Here is a 17,129-nt window from a genome sequence, read left to right as displayed (position 1 = left end):
AACTTATGCACACTAATGTGAATTTGAATACCAAATTAGAGGTGCAGAACCATGTAAAGCTAATCTAAACTTTTACAGGAAAATGTAGCCTTGTGAACCATCAAATCGCACAAGTTGGAAAGAAAAAATATTCTCAATTCTCCTGACATCACCAAAAGCTAAAAGAAAATTGGCAAACACAAATCACTCCAACTAACATCAAAACAAGTAATGTTAAGTTCAGAAGGCAAAATATAATTAATAGTATGTGAAGTAGACTAGAAGATCTATTATATATATTCACAACTTATATATGAATAAAGTCACTCAAATATAAAATGCAACCCATCACAGATAATATAACTCAGGATCTCCAGTTTGTTTATAAACTTTTGATCAGTTGAACCAAATTCATCAAATTTAGACCAATAAGAGGTATTAAGTACAGTTTGGGTAGTACTCTTCTCCAACAAAGCAATGTCAAATACCTGGAGGTTCAATACAGCCTTACTAAAACAGAAACAATCAATCCAATATAGATTGTACAATTAATGAAGCAATTAAACAAAACCCCAGCAGATATTATACTTAGTATGTGTTGTGATTGGAGAATAGTTTGGAACCCAGGCAGTCAAAATGGATAGCAAGATTTTCAAGAGCTTAGTGCACAAAGGAAAATGGCCCAAATTCATTCCAGGACAACTGCCAACTGGCACTGGTAAAGTCACATTACATTGTAATACAAATTAAAGCACTCAACAGCCTACGACAAATGTTGTATGTTCCCAGTCTAGTCCTGTATCATTTACTACATGCTGGAAGAATATCAGTGCCTACAAAAGTAGGACGCACATTGAACAATGTAAAAAGTGAAAGTTGAATAAACTGACACTCCCAAGATACTGATACCTGTAAAAAAAAAAGACACCTATTAAGACAATCAAACACTATGAAATATATAACTTAGGGGTACACAAGAGTCTTGCATCAGATTTCCTTTACTGACAGGTGTCCTAACTTTCAAAATGGACTTTGAAAGGTAAACCACATGAGCCAAATATCTTAAAACTGGCTGCATTTCCTAGTGTTCCTACTTTTTGTTTTAAACTTGGGATTGTGCCCAATTCTTGAGCCTTACCAACATGGTATGATTTCAAGTTCACTTTCTCCTTGTTTGAACTTCCACATTAATTGCCATCCAGGGTCCTTTTACATTGGCAGAAGGATGTTCAGATTCAGAGATCTGCACACGGCAAGGTAGCAGCTGACAGAGCCAGGATGCCTAGGAGATCTCAGCCAAATGATGCAGGGAATTAATGCTTTACAGAACCAGCCTTGTATGACACTCCTTTCTTCCATGCTGCAGCTGTTAATTGTGACAATTCAAAGAGAGATTCTGGCCAATGGAGTAGAATGTGGGCAAATGCAAAACTATCCATTTGGCAAGGAGAATAAAAAAAATTATCTAAATGGTGAAACACGGCAGAGCTCTGAGATAGAGGGATCTGGATGCCCTAGCCATGAATTACAAAAGGGTAGTTCTGGAATTTGGATGTGGAAATGATGTTTCCTTTTGTGGGAGAATCTAGAACTGGGGCAGGGCGCTGAATAAGGAGTTAGCCATTTAAGACAGCGATGAAGAGAGTTTACTCTGAGGGTTGTGAATTTTTGGCACACACTTCCTCAAAAGGCAATGGAGATTCTGAATACTTTTAAGAGAAATTCTTGATAAGCAATGAGGTGAAAGATTATTGGGAGTAGGTGGGATGTCGGGTTGAGATTACAATCAGATCAGCCATGATTTTATTGAATGGCAGAGCAGATTCAAGGAGCCGAGTGGCCAATTCCTGCACTGAATTTGTACGTTCGTATATTAGCAGCTCAATTGTAACTAACTATCTCCTGCATCTATTTTTTATGTTTCTTTGTAAAATCTGGCTGTAAGCACTTCCAGAGGTTTGATCAGGTGACTTGTCTGCCAACGATCTCTCAGCCCCATATCTCCCAGAATTCTGATGCCTGAGCGACTCCTCCCAAGCATCTTGGAATATTTTAATACACTTAAGGCACTAAATAGATAAGTAACGAAATACTTGTTGTGTTCCAATAACATGTTGCAAAAGGCGTTGTCTCTGGATTTTTCCAGAGTCTGAAGCACTGACACTTCCCTTTGCATCTTGCTTCCTTCCTACTCTCATATGCTTGAAGTTAATTCAGGCTGCATGAAGTGTTAGTAAAAGTAGAGGCAAAGAAGCCACTCTCTTTGAAATCAACTGCTTGAACGTAACCCAAGGGCAGAGTTGTAACTCTGCCACTATGGATGTGGGTAAAGAGTTCTCCATTCAATTGTGTAATAAGGGCACTGCAAACAAAAAAATGACTTATACCAAACCCCAAGGTGTCAGTAAAATACAGGTTTCCTGGACAAGCACTAAAGGCAGTACAGTGGCTAGCACTGCTGCCTCTCAGCACCAGGGACCTGGGTTCCATTCCCAGTTTGGATCACTGTTTGTGTGGAGTTTGCAGGTTCTCCCCATGTCTGCGTGGGTTTCCTCCCACAGTCTGAAAGATGTGCTGATTAGGTGCATTGACCCAAACAGGCGCCGAAGTGTGGTGACTCGGGGATTACACAGTAACTTCATTGCAGTGTTAATGTACGCCTTACTTGTGACTAATAAATTAACTTTAACTGAGGTCTACATTCAAATTTGGTTCACAGTCCAGAAAAGCTCCTTTTTCAAAAATAAAGGTCCTGGGTAGGATTTTTCTCCCCCTCTGCAGCATGCTTGGCAACAGTGGGAGGTGGCATATCACCCACTGGCAATGGGATCTTGTGATCACACGACTGTCAATGGGGTTTCCTGTTTCGTGGCAAGGATACATCATAGGAAAACGGTAGTTTCGTTGGCTGATAAGTATCTGCTGTGTTGAATTAGCTATTCTAAATTGATTTCAGGTTAAAGGTAATAAGAAGTATTTTACAGATTAAAAAGCTTAAAATTAATTGAAAATTGGAAAAAAAACAAATTAAAAGCTAATTAAATAAAATAGGATGGAAGGCCAGGAGATGTATTTCACCTGCACGATGTGGAGCTGGTGGACTCCGTTGTGGACACATCTGTACTAAATGTTGGTTGCTGGAGAAACTCCGGCTCCAAGTTGATGAGCTGGAGTCTGAACTCTTAACTCTTAACAGCTTCCAAGTACCTCTTCACCTTCCTGATATGTTGCAGTGTTTCAGGAGGCAGTCACACCTCTTAGATAAACAGCCTTGAATTTGACCTGTGGTCAGGGACAGGAGGGTCTGACTGTGAGTGAGATAGGTAGAGGGATCCATGAAGTAAGACTGTAGGAGCCTCAGCCCTTGTCCAACAGTTTGAGATTCTTGCTCTGTACATGAACAGGCATGGGACCATAAGGGAAGAGAGGGGAAGAAGAGAAATGTAGTCATAATCAGAGATAGTATTATTAAGGGCATAGACATTGTTCTCTGCGACCAGAATAAGGAGTCCCATAGGTAGTGTTCCTTACACGTATCAATAATAAGTATTCTTTCTTGCGCTATATAGACGGAGCATACTGTTCATACAGAAGGAAACGAGAGAGTGCTGAGGGAATATGAGCAGCTGGGGCTATATTAAAAGGTAGAACCAAAAAGGTAATAATCTCCAGATTACTACCACAGCCACAATCTAATTTGCACTGGGTTAATAAGATTAAAGAGGTAAATGCGTGGCTCCGAGATTGGTGTGGGAGAAATGGGCTCAAATTCACAGGACATGTCATCAGTCTTGGGGAAGCAGGTAGGAAAATGGACACGAGGAATGTCGGAACATCCATGATCCCAGTTAATGATTGAACAGGCTTGAGGGGCTGAAGAGCCCACCTCTGTTCCTATTTCTTGTGGTTTATGGCAAAATTTATTGCAAACAGATAAAAAGGAAAAAAGAGGTAGCACAGCTGATCTGATAACGGGATATTAACCAGAATAGATGAGAGAAATAAATATAGCAGAGCAACTTGGCAACAGCATATAATGAGGTTTAAGTTAAATTTAATAAGCACATACAATGAAGTTTAAGTTAAAGTTAAAGACTGAAAAGAACACGTCGGGAAAGGTCAAAATAATAAAATGGGAAAAAAATAGTCATTTTATTTGAATAAATATGGGATTAGGAAAATTAAACTGGAGAAAATTACTGACAAACAATAGAACAGCAAGTTCTATTATAAGACCGGTCAACTGGAATTTTCAACAGATCATTGTCAACTAAGAGTATTGAGGGAAATGGATCAAAAGCAGGTCAAGGAAATGAGTTATACGTCAGCCAAATTGAATTTCAGAACAAGCTCAAGATGAACTTCTGCTCTAATTAAAGATACTTTAAGGCAGTTGAAGAGAATATCAAATCATTTGCCACTTCACAGTTCATGAACTACAATCAACACAAAGAATGAGCAGAATCTTATGGCCTTTCATGTTGGTGGCATTTTTTGGTTCGGCTGCAGCAAACAGAAATTTAGCTGAGTGCCAAATTCTCTGTCCTCATTTGCAGCGGGGGCTGAGCAACCAATGAGGTGATTCTCTAAAACTATAACCAATTTTGAATTTTAACAGGTGAGTGAAAAGACTTAAATTACATGTCACCCACAAACCCACCATAGATCTCATCTGTTCAGACGTTGTTAATCCTCCTTTTCAGATTACACGACATGAATTTCACTGGAACTTCTCCAACTCCCCCATCATACCTATATTGCAAATTGTGTTTACGCGACATTATGGTGTTGGTAGCGGGAGCTCCAAGAAAATTCACCAGAATAACTGAAATGATCCAGATAATAGATATTTGTTCAGATTTAGTTTTGAGAACCAATTGTATTTCAACTCCCTTAAGCCAAAATTGGTGAAAAAAATTTTTTTTGTTCCACACAATTATCGATTTTAGAGTTTTTATTTTGGATCAATTATCAATTCCATGCAATGAAAATATAATTACATTGTGGGGTATGACTCTCCCTTCAGAAATCATCAGCCTCAATCGGTGAATCTCACAAACTAGAGAAAACTTTGACTTTCCATATTTCTAAAACAAAATTTAAACATTTTCTTTGAATTTCTGTCACATTTCGTTTCAGTCACACTTCATTTAGCTTGCCTCAAAACATCTCAAATGATGATGAGACAAAATTAAATAAATATGTGTTGAAAATGATGCCTCTAAGTTAAAACACTTTTTCAAACAGAAACTCCTCTGCAATATGAAGGGGGAACTACTGATTACATAAAATCCATCTCAGTTACAACATGGAAGAAATTCCACAATGTTGACAGCTACATAGAAGTAGCTGCACATGTACAAACATGCAGTATTATCTGATATTCGGGTTGCCACATCTGTTAAGTCTGCTCATTGACATACCCAGAAGTAGTGAGGAAATTGAGAGAAAATGTCCAACAGCAGTAATTCATTTTTCATATTTAATTTCTAACACCAAGGTACAAACCTATCAATCACTGGAGGGGTTAAAACAGATAAATGCATACAAAGATAATGCTCAATGCCTTTCAGGAGTTATTAAAAATTACATTTTATTAAAACAAAAATAAAGAATTTTAACTCTTTTTTTTATGTATGCCACTTGCAAAGAAAAACAATCCGACCAAAGTTAACTTCAGTCAACTAAAGGAGGAATACGTGAAAATTAAAATAAAATTGACTGAACCTTTGATTAGCAACCCTGGAACAGCTTAAACATTTTAGAAAATGAATTCCCTTCAGAACTACTGGTTTGACCAATTCCTGTTTAAATACCTGAGAATGTTGGGATGAGAAAGACGATTCATTAATTGCACTTCCCGCAACATATTTGCTCTGTTGCTAATCTGCTTGTTCATCTTCAGTGCCATTACTTGGCCTGATGTTCTGTGCCGCACCTATAAAATTTTAAAAAAACTATAGATGTAACTTCAAAAGGATGAAACCAGATCTACACATCCAATCTACGGGAAGGCAAGACAAAGAGAAAGATTAAAAAAGGTAATGCTTGAAACTCCTGGGCATGTGGCAAAACTATACCAACGTGTGACAGACATCAGTTTGATAGTGAATATATAAAGTTCAGAGAAGTGTAAAAGGAGCAAGAAGGCAAAGACAGTACAGAGAATAGATTAGAGAATTCACAAGAGGTTTTACACAAGGTTAGAGCTTATGGATGGAATTGGGAGTCAAATATTAACACAGATTGAGACTGGTTAAACAGACAGAAAACAGAGTAGGAATAAATGGGTCACTTTTGGGATGACAGGCTGCAAACAGATGTAGTGCCACAAGGATCTGTGCTTGGGTCTCAGTTATTTACAATCTGTATTGGTAACTTTGTTGAGGGGTCTGACTGTAGAGGATGGAAAGAGGTTTCAGAGGAACATAGACCAGTTATGTGATTGGACAAGATGACACGTGAAATAATTGTGGGGGTGTGTAGAACTTTAGCAGAAAGAATGGAAAATAAATCTTTTTTTCAAAGCCAAGACACCACAATTTGTTGACATCCAACAAGATTCAGAGGTCCTTACACATAAAATTCACAGAACATTAATATGTAGATACAACAAACAATTAAAAAGGCAAATGGTATGTTAGCTTTTACTATAGGGAGTTTGGAGCACAAGAGCAAGGAAATCTTGCAATTATATAGCATTTAGGTGAAATCACACTTTTTAAAAATCCTATCATGGCATGTGATCAGTACAGGAAAGGCCAGCATTTGCTGCTCATCCCCGATTATCAAGGTGGTGGTGAGAACCGCAGCAGTCCATCTGGTGTAGGTAAACATACAGTGCTGTTAGAAAGGGAATCCCAGGTTTTTGCACCAATGACTGAAGGGACAGCAGTATAGTTAGGGGTTGGTGTAGCATAGAGGGATAACTGCAGGTGTCCTTCTAAGTGGTAGAGGTCACAGATTTGAAAGGTGCTGTCGAAGAAGTCTTGACGATTTGCTGCAGTGCATCTGCGTATGGCTAACACTCTGTATTGGTAGTGGTGGAAGTGAATGTTTAAAGTGGCGGTGGATGGAGCACTGATCAAGCAGATTGCTCTGGCCTAGATGGTGTCAAGGGTTTTTGAGTGTCATCAGAGTGACACTCCATCCAGACAAGTGGGGAGTATTTCTTGGCACTCCTGATTTGTGCCTTGTTGATGGTAGACAGGCTTTAGGGAGTCAACAGACGAGTTCCTTGCTGCAGAATTCCCAATCTCTGACCTGTTCTTATAATCACAATATTTATATGGCTAGTTGAGTTAGTTAAATTCCTGGTCAACAGTAATCCCCAGAATGTTAATGCAAGGGTCTCTGCAATGGTAATGATATTTAATATCAAGTGGACATGCTAAGATTCGATCTTGTCGGAAGCATTTACTGCCTGGCAATTGCGGCACACACAGTTCTTGACATTCGTCAGCCAAGCCCAAATGTCATCCATGTCTTGCTGCATATGGACAAAGAATGCCTCAGTGTCTGAGGAGTTGCAAATGGTTCTGAACACTTAACTATCAGGGAACATTCCCATTTCTGACCTTATTATGGAGAAAATGAAACATATGAAGATGGTTAGGCCCAAGAAATTACACTGAAGAACTTCTGCAGTAATGTCTTGCAGTAGAGATGACTGGCACCCAATAACCACAGCCATCTTCCATTGCACCAGGTACAATTCCAACCAGTGGAGACTTACCATAATTTCCATTTACTCGAATTTTGTTAGGATTTCTCGATGTCACACTTGGTCAAATGCTGCCAAATGCTAGGGGCAGTCACTCTAGCCTCACTGCTCAGGTTCAACTCTTTTATCCATGTTTGGACCAAGGCTGTAATGCGATCAGGAGTTGATTGTCCCAGGCACTCACCAGGACCAATGTATACAGTTTTGGTCTTCTTACCATAGGAAGAATACAACTGCCTCAAACCACGTGCAAAAGTTCATTGGATTAATTCCTGGGATTCTGAACAAGAAAGATTGAATAAAATAGCCTATATGCTCTAGAGTTTAAAAGAATGAAAAGTGATTTGATTTGAATACATTAAATTCTTTGAGGGCTTGATAGAGTAGACAGCCCCCCCTCCAAGTACCAGGGTCATTACCATTTTCAGTAAATATTAATGATGATTTGGTCTTGGGGGTGCAGCGCACAATTTTACAATTTGCAGAAAACCTGAAACTAGGAAGCAGTTAACAATGAGGTGGATCAATATGAAGAGGACAAAAGCTGGATGATGGGCAGAAATATGGCACATTAAATTCAATAAAAATAGTGCGTGGTGAAATTTTCTTTATTTAGCAAATGCAAAGTCCCTAAGCAAAGCAGTATTTTTCCGGTCCTGTGTTGAGTGCAAACAGGCCTTCACTGTGTCTATGGATTGGACACTGCATAGTTTGCTCTCTCCCACAGGCACATTGGGGCCTGGTACTAATGCCCCATCAGTGGAGGTTTGCCAAGTAGGGATGTGGCCGGTATTGAACCTGTTGAGGGTGAACCACTCTTTCCTTGGAAGGCTGAAACCAGGCAACTGTTGAGATGAGTCTGAGACTAGTACTTGTTTGTCATGTCCAATGATTCCCATTCACTTATCCAGACAAAACTTGCATTGAAGTGAACAATACACATTAAATGAAATTATTTAAACAGGGTGGAGAACACTTAGACCTGAGGGCGTTTGTGCACAAACCTTCTTAAGGTGGTGGGACGGATTAACTAAGCGTTTAATAGACATATGGGATCCTAGTCTTTACATAAGAGACGTGAATATAAACACCTAGATAAAACACTATAGTTGTGTCCTTAGTGAAAAATTATAGTTTTGCCCTTACTGAAAAATTACACTATGTTCAATCATTTGCTCCACATATGAAAGCTTTGGGTTGAATACAGATGAGATTTATTAGAATGGTCCCTGGGATCAGGAATTCAGTTCTGTGGATAGGTTGGAAAAGCTGATGTTCTTGGAGCAGAGAAAATTAAGAGGAGATTCACTAGGAGGTATCTAAAATCATTAATGGTTCTTAATGGAGAAGATAAACATAGAGATAGAAGCAAGAGTAGATTGTTTGAGTCCCTCATTATGGTTGAGCATAACTGCCTGCTCAGTGTTTAGACATCTTTTCTCTGTTGAGAAGTTCAATGATCCAATTATTCTGGTCCACATAAGAACAAATAACATAGCATAACATCATTCTTGATTCTGCCCAAGAGAATCTGAGACATTAGGGTACAATTAAAAAAAGCAAAACATGAAAGGATTGTTACATGAGCCACGTAACAATTGGCGTAGAGTCAAGCAAATTAGAAAACTGAGCATGACTTAAAAATTGGCGTGAGAAGAGGACATCTTAATTAATGGGGGCACTGACACCAGTACACTAGGAAAAATTATTCAGTTAGGATGGCCTCTACTTGAACTAGGCTAGGACCAGTATCCTGGCTAATCATATAACTAGGGCTGGAGACAGATTTTTAAACTCACAGGGTTGGGAAAGGGAAAGAGGGCTCAGATGAAGGGAGGGTGGAACAGCAGAGTGGGACAAAGAGAGACAGAATTTAACAAAAAAATGTACCTTGGCGAATGGGGTCATTGCAGTGAACAGAAATAAAAACAATGGGATGAAACATTCTTTATCTGAATGATGAAGAATCCACAATAAAGTAGATGTACTAGTGGCACTAATAGAGGCAAATGATATAGAACCAATAACCAGAGACATGGTTACAAACTAAACAAGGTTGGAAAATAAATATTCCAAGGTACACAATATTTCAGAAAGACAGATAGAATGGCAAAGGAGGAACAATCGTCCTTATAGTGACGAATGGTATAAGGGCATGAGAGAAAGGATCTAGCGTCTGAAGATCATGAAGTTGAACTGATATGCATGGGGACCAAGAATAAATAGCAAGAGTCAGAAAACAGGAATAGTTTGCAGGACCCCTAACAGTAGTTATAGTATTGAAAAGGTGCAGGCCATTCAGTCCAAGTCAGCTCCATCATCCAATAAATCATGGTTGAACGGATCGTGGCCTTCACTTTCCTGCCTGCAACCCTTTATTTGCTTGGAGTTCAAAAATCTAATTCATCTTGAATCTATTCAATGAATCCACTTCCACTGCTCTCTGTGGAAGAGAATTCCAAAGGCAAACAACCCTGAGAAAATAAATTCCTCTTCCCAGTCTGAAGTGGGAGATCTGATTTTTAAACTGGAGCCCTAAGTTCAATATTCTTCCATGAGGGGAAACATACTCTCAGCATCTACCCTGACACATCCCTTCAGAATTTCATCATTTCAAATAAGATGACCTCATATTCTTCTAAACTTCAATTAGCTTGGGCCCAAATAACTCCAACTCTGGGCATCTTACTTTAGGAAAGTATCAAGGCCATGGAGAAAATGCAGAGCAAATCTAGTGAAATGGTGTCAGAGAGGTGAGACTTTTGGTGCAGTTAGGTCAGGAGTTCCAAGATTTTGGTCCAGCAATGATGAAGCTATGGCAGTATGTTTCCAAGAAAGGGTGGTCTGTGACTTGGGGAGGTACTTTCACGTGACTGTTATTCCAATGTGTCTATTATCCTTGTAACAGTAGAGTTCATGGGTTAGAGAGGTGCTGTTTAAGTAGCACTGGCAGGCTGCTGCAGTGCATGGTGCACACTGCAGCGGTGCAGGAAATATCAATCAAGCAGGCTGCATTGTTCTGAATGGTGTTCAGCTGCAAATGCTGTTGGGAGCTCCACTCAAGTAGCAAATAGATATCATTCCATCACATTCCTCATGTCCACCTCATGAATGGTAGAAATGACTGCAGCACTTCACTACCTGAGGAGATGCAAAAGGAGCTAAACATTGCAATCATCCCCAGGTCTGGCAAGATGATTGAGGATAGGACACTGAAGAAGCAACAGAAAATAGCTGGCCCTAGTTTACTGCTGAGAAGCTGTTGTGACAATATCCTGAGGCTGACACGTTTAGCTTCCAACAAATACAACCATCTTTCTTTGTGTTAGGAGTAACCAGTAACAGATTCCTTCAACCCCTCTCCGATTCCTATTGATTGCAATTTTAGCAGGGCTCCTAGATGCCATGAGTCAAATGCTGCCGGGCAGTCACTTTCACCTAATATCCGGAGTTCAGCTCCTTTATCTCTGTTTGGACCAAGGCTGTAATCAGGTCTAAAGTCAAGTGCCTCTGGTAGCACCTAGACTGAGCATTAGGGAGCAAAGTGTTGCTTGATATCATTTTCCTCAACACTTTCCATCACGTTGCTGACAATTGACATAGACTGATCGAGTGGCAGTTAGGCAAATTGGATTTGTTCTGCCTATTGCAGACAGGACATTCCTGTGTAATTTTCTTCTGTATGGTATATGTGAGGGTTGTAATTTTCCTGGAACACTTAATTCTGAAGTACATGTCTTCAGCACTGCAGCCAGAATGTTTGTCAAGTCCATAGCCTTTGCTGGATCTATTGCATTCAGCTATTTCTTGGTATCAGATGGAATAAACTGAATCAGCAAAACACTCTTCTATCATGGTCAGGACCTCAGGAGGAGGAAACAATTAATCTACTTTGCATTTTGATTAATGATGGCTAGAGCTCAAGCTTTATCTTCTGCACTCACATGCTGGACTCTTATCATTGAGGATGAAATGTTCATGATCTTCTTCCTCCCTGCTGTTAATGACCCAAGAGATGCCCTGTTTTGAGTTGCTAGATATGATCTGAATCTATCTTGTTTAGCCTGGTGTTTGTACCATAAAACATGATGGAGGGCATCCTTATTGTGAAGTTGGAGCTTCATCTCCACAAGGACTGTGCTAGTGGTCACTCTGACAACCTGCAGCAGGTAGATTGAAGAAGTCCTGTCAAATAGGTTTTATTTCATGTGGTGCTTTCTCACCACTTGCCAAGGGCCCAGTTCAGCAGCTATATCCTCAGGACTCTACACAGATGCTGCCAAACCTCTTGAATCTTTCCAGCATTTTGTTTTTATTTCTGGATTACTTGTATAGTGACATAACTCATGCTGTATTACTCTATGATTTCATGGTTTAAATTGCTCTGGATAAGTATCAGAATCTAGATAATGGACAGAACTTGTATTTCTATAGCGTCTTTCACACCCTCAGGAAATGCTAATGTATGTTACAGGCAATTAAGTACATTTGAAGTGCACCATTGTAATGTAGGGAACATGGCAGCTAATCTGCAGTCTGAAAGGACTCACAAAAAGTAATAGAATAAATGAACAGATTATCTGATTTTCTTGGTGGTGATGTGTAGTAATAAATGCTGCTTAGGACACCAGAAGACTTCCCTTGCTCTCCTTCGATAATGTCATCTGATCTCTTCCCATCTAACCAAGAGACTGCAAGCGGCTAATTTAATTCAATTTGAAAGGTAGCACGTTCAACAATGCAGCATGTCTTAAGTGCCACAGGAAAGTGTCCATTTTTATTGGGACTCAAACCCATGACCTTCTATCTCAAAGACAAAAGTGCTATCAAGATGCCATCAAATTCAAAGGACCAGCATATGCATCTGAATATCCTTACTACCCTAATATTTATACACTGATGCTGAAAATAAAAAAAAAGCAAAAAAACAGCCTAAAAATGCCAATAATTTCTTGGACTAAATCTCAATTCTCAGATTTGATTTCTAAGACCATCAAAATCAACGGGTACTTACCTATAAAGGGTAATTAGCACTGTTTGTACTAAAGCTTCAAAAAAACTCATTTTCCCAGAAGGGAGAATTTTTTTTTGGAGTCATGCAATATCAGCTACTGTTAAATTTAAGTCCCATTGAGCCTGCACTGACAACAATCCAACCCAGGCCCTATCCTAGTAACACCACGTTTTCACCCTGCTAATCCCCTGACACCAAGGGGCAATTTAGCATGGCCAATCAACCTAGCCTGCACATCTTTGAAGCGTGGGAGGAAACTGCAAAACCCGGAAATATCCACAGACACAGGGAGAACAAGAAAACTCCATACAGGGACCCAAGGCCAGAATTGAAACCGGGTCTCTGGTGCCATAAGGCAGCTGCTAATCACTGTTCCAAAGTGTCGTCCCAATAAGGTGCAGCATTTAAAGATGTTGATGATAACCTAACCTGTCCTAATTTACAAATTCATAGAACCACTACATTAAACCTATAACATTACCTCAAAACAAAAGAAGTCAAGTCATTAATATGGCATTTACCTCTGTCATAAGGAAACTAGTTTGATGCACATTTTGTAAGATGCAAGGCAGTTCAAAGGAGATTGTTTTGTTTATTCAAAAATGACAGTGCGCTGTGTTGCTGGTCTTGCTATTTTAACAAAGCAGATGCGTAGAATTCAAATTTTAATGAATATAAGGAAGGCCATTTGGCCTTTTGTGTCTGTGCCAGCTCTTTTGTAGCGCTGGCTAATTAATCCCAGACCCAGCTCTTTCCCCAAATCATAGAATAAGTGTCATAAATTGTAATGATAAATTCTGAGAAACACCGAATTTAAAACTCATAAAGCTCACCCCCAAACAAAGGGAAGAGTTAATGAGAACAATAAAAGAAACATTTTGGGGCTCAAACCTTTTATCGCTTTCCTGTGGAATAGCTAGTAATGGAATACTGCCAATGTCACGAAACATCACTGTTGTTAATTCAAATTTGCATTCACAAAACAAAGTTCCTCAGAAAAACCAGACTGACCACTACATTGCAGAGCGCACAGATCACATGATTATGAAATCTCTGGTTAACCTAGAAAAGAGTACATTGCTTCCAAATGTGATATTAAAAGCCTGCATGTCATGTGAGTGCTGGAATAGTTCAACCCACATTCCATTCAAACAGTACTTATTAATTAAAGACAAATTGTTAATGTAGAGTCAGAGGTTTACAGCATGAAAACAGGCCCTTCGGCCTAACTTGTCCATGCTGTCCTTTTTATAAACCCCTAAGCTAGTCTCAATTGCCTGCATTTGGTCTATATTCTTCTATACCCATCTTACCCATGGAACTGCCTAAACACATTTTAAAAGACAAAATCGTACCCTCCTCTACTACTACCTCTGGCAGCTTGCTCCGGACACTCACCACTGTGTGAAAAAATTGCCCTTCTGGACCCTTTTGTATTTCTCCCCCCCTCACCTTAAATCTATGCCCAGTTTTAGACCCCCATCTTTGGGAAAAGATAGTGACTATCAAGCTGATCTGCGCCCTTCATTATTTTATAATCTTTATAAAAACACCCAAGCCTCCAACACTCCAGAGAAAAAAGTCCCCATTTATCCAGCCTCTCCTTATAACTCAAACTAGGTAGCATCCCAGTGAATCTTTTCTGCACTCTTTCTAGTTTAATAATATCCTTTCTATACTAGGGTGACCAGAACTGTACTCAGTATTCCAATATCTTGTACAATTTCAACAAGACATCCCAACTCCTATATTCAATGTTCTGACCAATGAAACAAGCATGCTGAACGCCTTCTTCACCACTCTTTCCACCTGTGACTCCAGTTTCAAGGAGTCATGCATCTGTATCCCTAGATCTCTTTGTTCTATAACTCTTCCCAACGCCCTACCATTAACTGAGCAAGTCCTGCCCTGGTTCGATCAACCAAATGAATCACCTCACATTTATCTAAATTAAACTTCATCTGCCATTCGTCAGCCCATTGGCCCAACTGATCAAGATCCCATTGCAATCTTCTTCACGGTTCACTATGCCACCAATCTTGGTGTCATCTGCAAATTTGCTAACCATGCCTACTAAATTCTCATCTAAATCATTAATATAAATGACAAGTAACAGTGGAATGTCAAAAGGTCACCTTGTACAGCAACTAATACCCCATTTTACAGCAGCATTAAGATGAATCGAAGGGGATGTGGCCCAGCTCTACTGAAAGAGAAAATTAGCGTTTACCATTTCCTTCATTTTCTAACTTTAGTTGAAAACAAGTTAGATAAGCCAGCACATAAATCACTAGACCATGCATCTATGTTTAGAGGCTGGTTGCCCACCCACACCCCACCAACTATCATCCCTCCCCACCACCAAGCAACCAAACTTTATCAAGTTGTTTGAGGGAGAAAAGACAACTTGTGCTCCTCTTGAGCCATTTATCAGGGCCTCCGAAAACATTTTGCAGCTGCGTAGTCAAATTAAAAAGTTACTCCAGGTCAGACCGGGAACTAATGAGCAAACTATCAGCACAACAGTGACAGAACAGAACAGTAATCAGCATTCTTTTCTACCCAGCAGCATTGGTGTGCCAGCCAAGTCACAGTGCAGCAAGAGGAGGAAGCAGCACTCTAGAAGCGCAATGGTCACAAGTGTATACAGTAGGTCTTAACCGTGACAGCAAGCTATGCATAGTAAACCCTGGACAATTTTTATAAACAGTGTTAATAGGCTACAAGAGGTAACAAATTTTTCAGCAAAAAGCAAAATATGGAAATAGGTAAAACTAAGAATTCTTCACAAGTGGTTAGGTTTTTAAGAGTCTGACACTGAAATTCTATTTACTTCAGTTTCTGATACTGTAAGAAAAACAAAAACAGAAAATTCTGGAAATACTAAGCAGCGTCTGTGGAGAGAAAAATAGAGGTAATGTTTCAGGTCTGTGACTTTTCATCAGAACCCCATGTATCTAAAATGTCAGTTGCTTCTCACCACAAATGCTGCGTGATTTGCTCAGTGTTTCTATCATTTTCTTTTTCAACTTCCATTTCCCAGTATTTTGCTTTTATTTTCAGTAATATATATCCTGATCAAAAGGACATCAAACATGGCAAACACAAAAATATGCCACGTCACCGAGGAGTCAAATCATTGAAGCATTTGCTTTAATCTGTAATGGATAACATTAGCCATGCTTTCCTTTTAAGTTTCACTAGTTCTAACTGAGGCTTCAAAAATATTTCATGGATGAAAGTCAAGCATAATTTTTCATGAAATAACAGATTTAATCAACATTATTTTTCAGAAACACAGATATAAAACGATTGGTTTAAGAATTAGAGGGGAAATGAGGAACAATTTTTTCATCCAGTGGGTGGTGGGTACCTGGAATCCTGTTTTGCAGGTTTCTGCCTCAACTGCCACTTATTAATTTAAAGTCTAAAAGTTAAAGTTTATTTATTAGTCACAAGTAAGGCTTACTGCAATGAACTTACTTTGAAATTCCCCTAGTCGCCACAGTCCGGCACCTGTGCAGGTCAACAAGGCTAACAAGTACATCTTTCAGAATTTGGGTGGAAACCAGAGCACGCAAAGGAAACCCACACAGACATGGGTACAAACTCCATAAGACAGTGACCCAAGCCAGGAATTGAACCCGAGTCCCAGGCGCTGTGAAACAGCAGTGCTAATCACTGTGTTACTGCGCTGCCCCTGATTTAATTTGATTATTGCCCCATGTATTCGGATATCGTGAAGAGTATTGTTTCTTGCATGCAACACAGACAAGGCATACCGTTGATAGAAGGAAAGGAGAGAGTGGGGTATGTAGTGTCACAGTTATAGATAGGGTATACAGAAAGATCAGCTTAACATAAGTTGGTCCATTCAAAAGTCTGATGGCAGCAAGGCAGAAGCGGTCCTCCACTCAGTTGGTATGCGTTCAAACTTTTGCATTTTTCCCGACAGAGAAAGAGAGTACGTCCGGGATATATGGGTCCTTGAACATGCCAGCTGCTTTTCTGAGGCAACACGAAGTGTCGACAGAATCAATGAATGGGAGGCTGGTTTGTGTGATGGACTGGGACTATTTAAAAAGGTACCTGGATCTGCACTACAGGTGCTGCAACCTACAAGGCTACAGACCACTTGCTGGAAGGTGAGATTAGAATGGGTGGCTAGGTTTTTCCCTTTAACCAGCGCAGACACATTGAGCTGATTAATCTTTTTCTGTGCTGTAACATTTCCATTGTATTAACAGGAAAATACACAGTATTACAGCTATTGAGGAAGATGGATCCATTCTATCCATTCTCTTACTCTCTTTTGTTGGCTTACAAAGTGTCTAGATTGACTATAGGAATAAGGAAGGGACAGGCAATTTAAAGAAATCACATTCACAAGAGATTATGTTTCTCTTTCTGCCA

General features: G+C 39.6%; 1 protein-coding gene across 2 annotated transcripts in view; it reads right to left on the bottom strand.

Annotated features, from left to right (window-relative positions):
* Positions 1-17,129, bottom strand: part of tesk2 (testis associated actin remodelling kinase 2) — a 110,908-nt gene that overhangs the window by 61,596 nt on the left and 32,183 nt on the right. For both annotated transcript variants that reach the window (XM_080195403.1, XM_080195404.1), the window contains exon 3: positions 5,796-5,917. In XM_080195403.1, coding sequence (XP_080051529.1) covers positions 5,796-5,917 — 122 coding nt within the window. The remainder of the gene's footprint in view (positions 1-5,795; positions 5,918-17,129) is intronic.

The sequence above is a fragment of the Carcharhinus amblyrhynchos genome, chromosome 9 (genome assembly GCF_965287045.1).
Source record: "Carcharhinus amblyrhynchos chromosome 9, sCarAmb.v2.hapA, whole genome shotgun sequence".
Lineage (NCBI taxonomy): Eukaryota > Metazoa > Chordata > Chondrichthyes > Carcharhiniformes > Carcharhinidae > Carcharhinus > Carcharhinus amblyrhynchos.
Note: the sequence above shows the minus strand (reverse complement) of the source record. Positions and strands in the feature narration are given on the sequence as shown.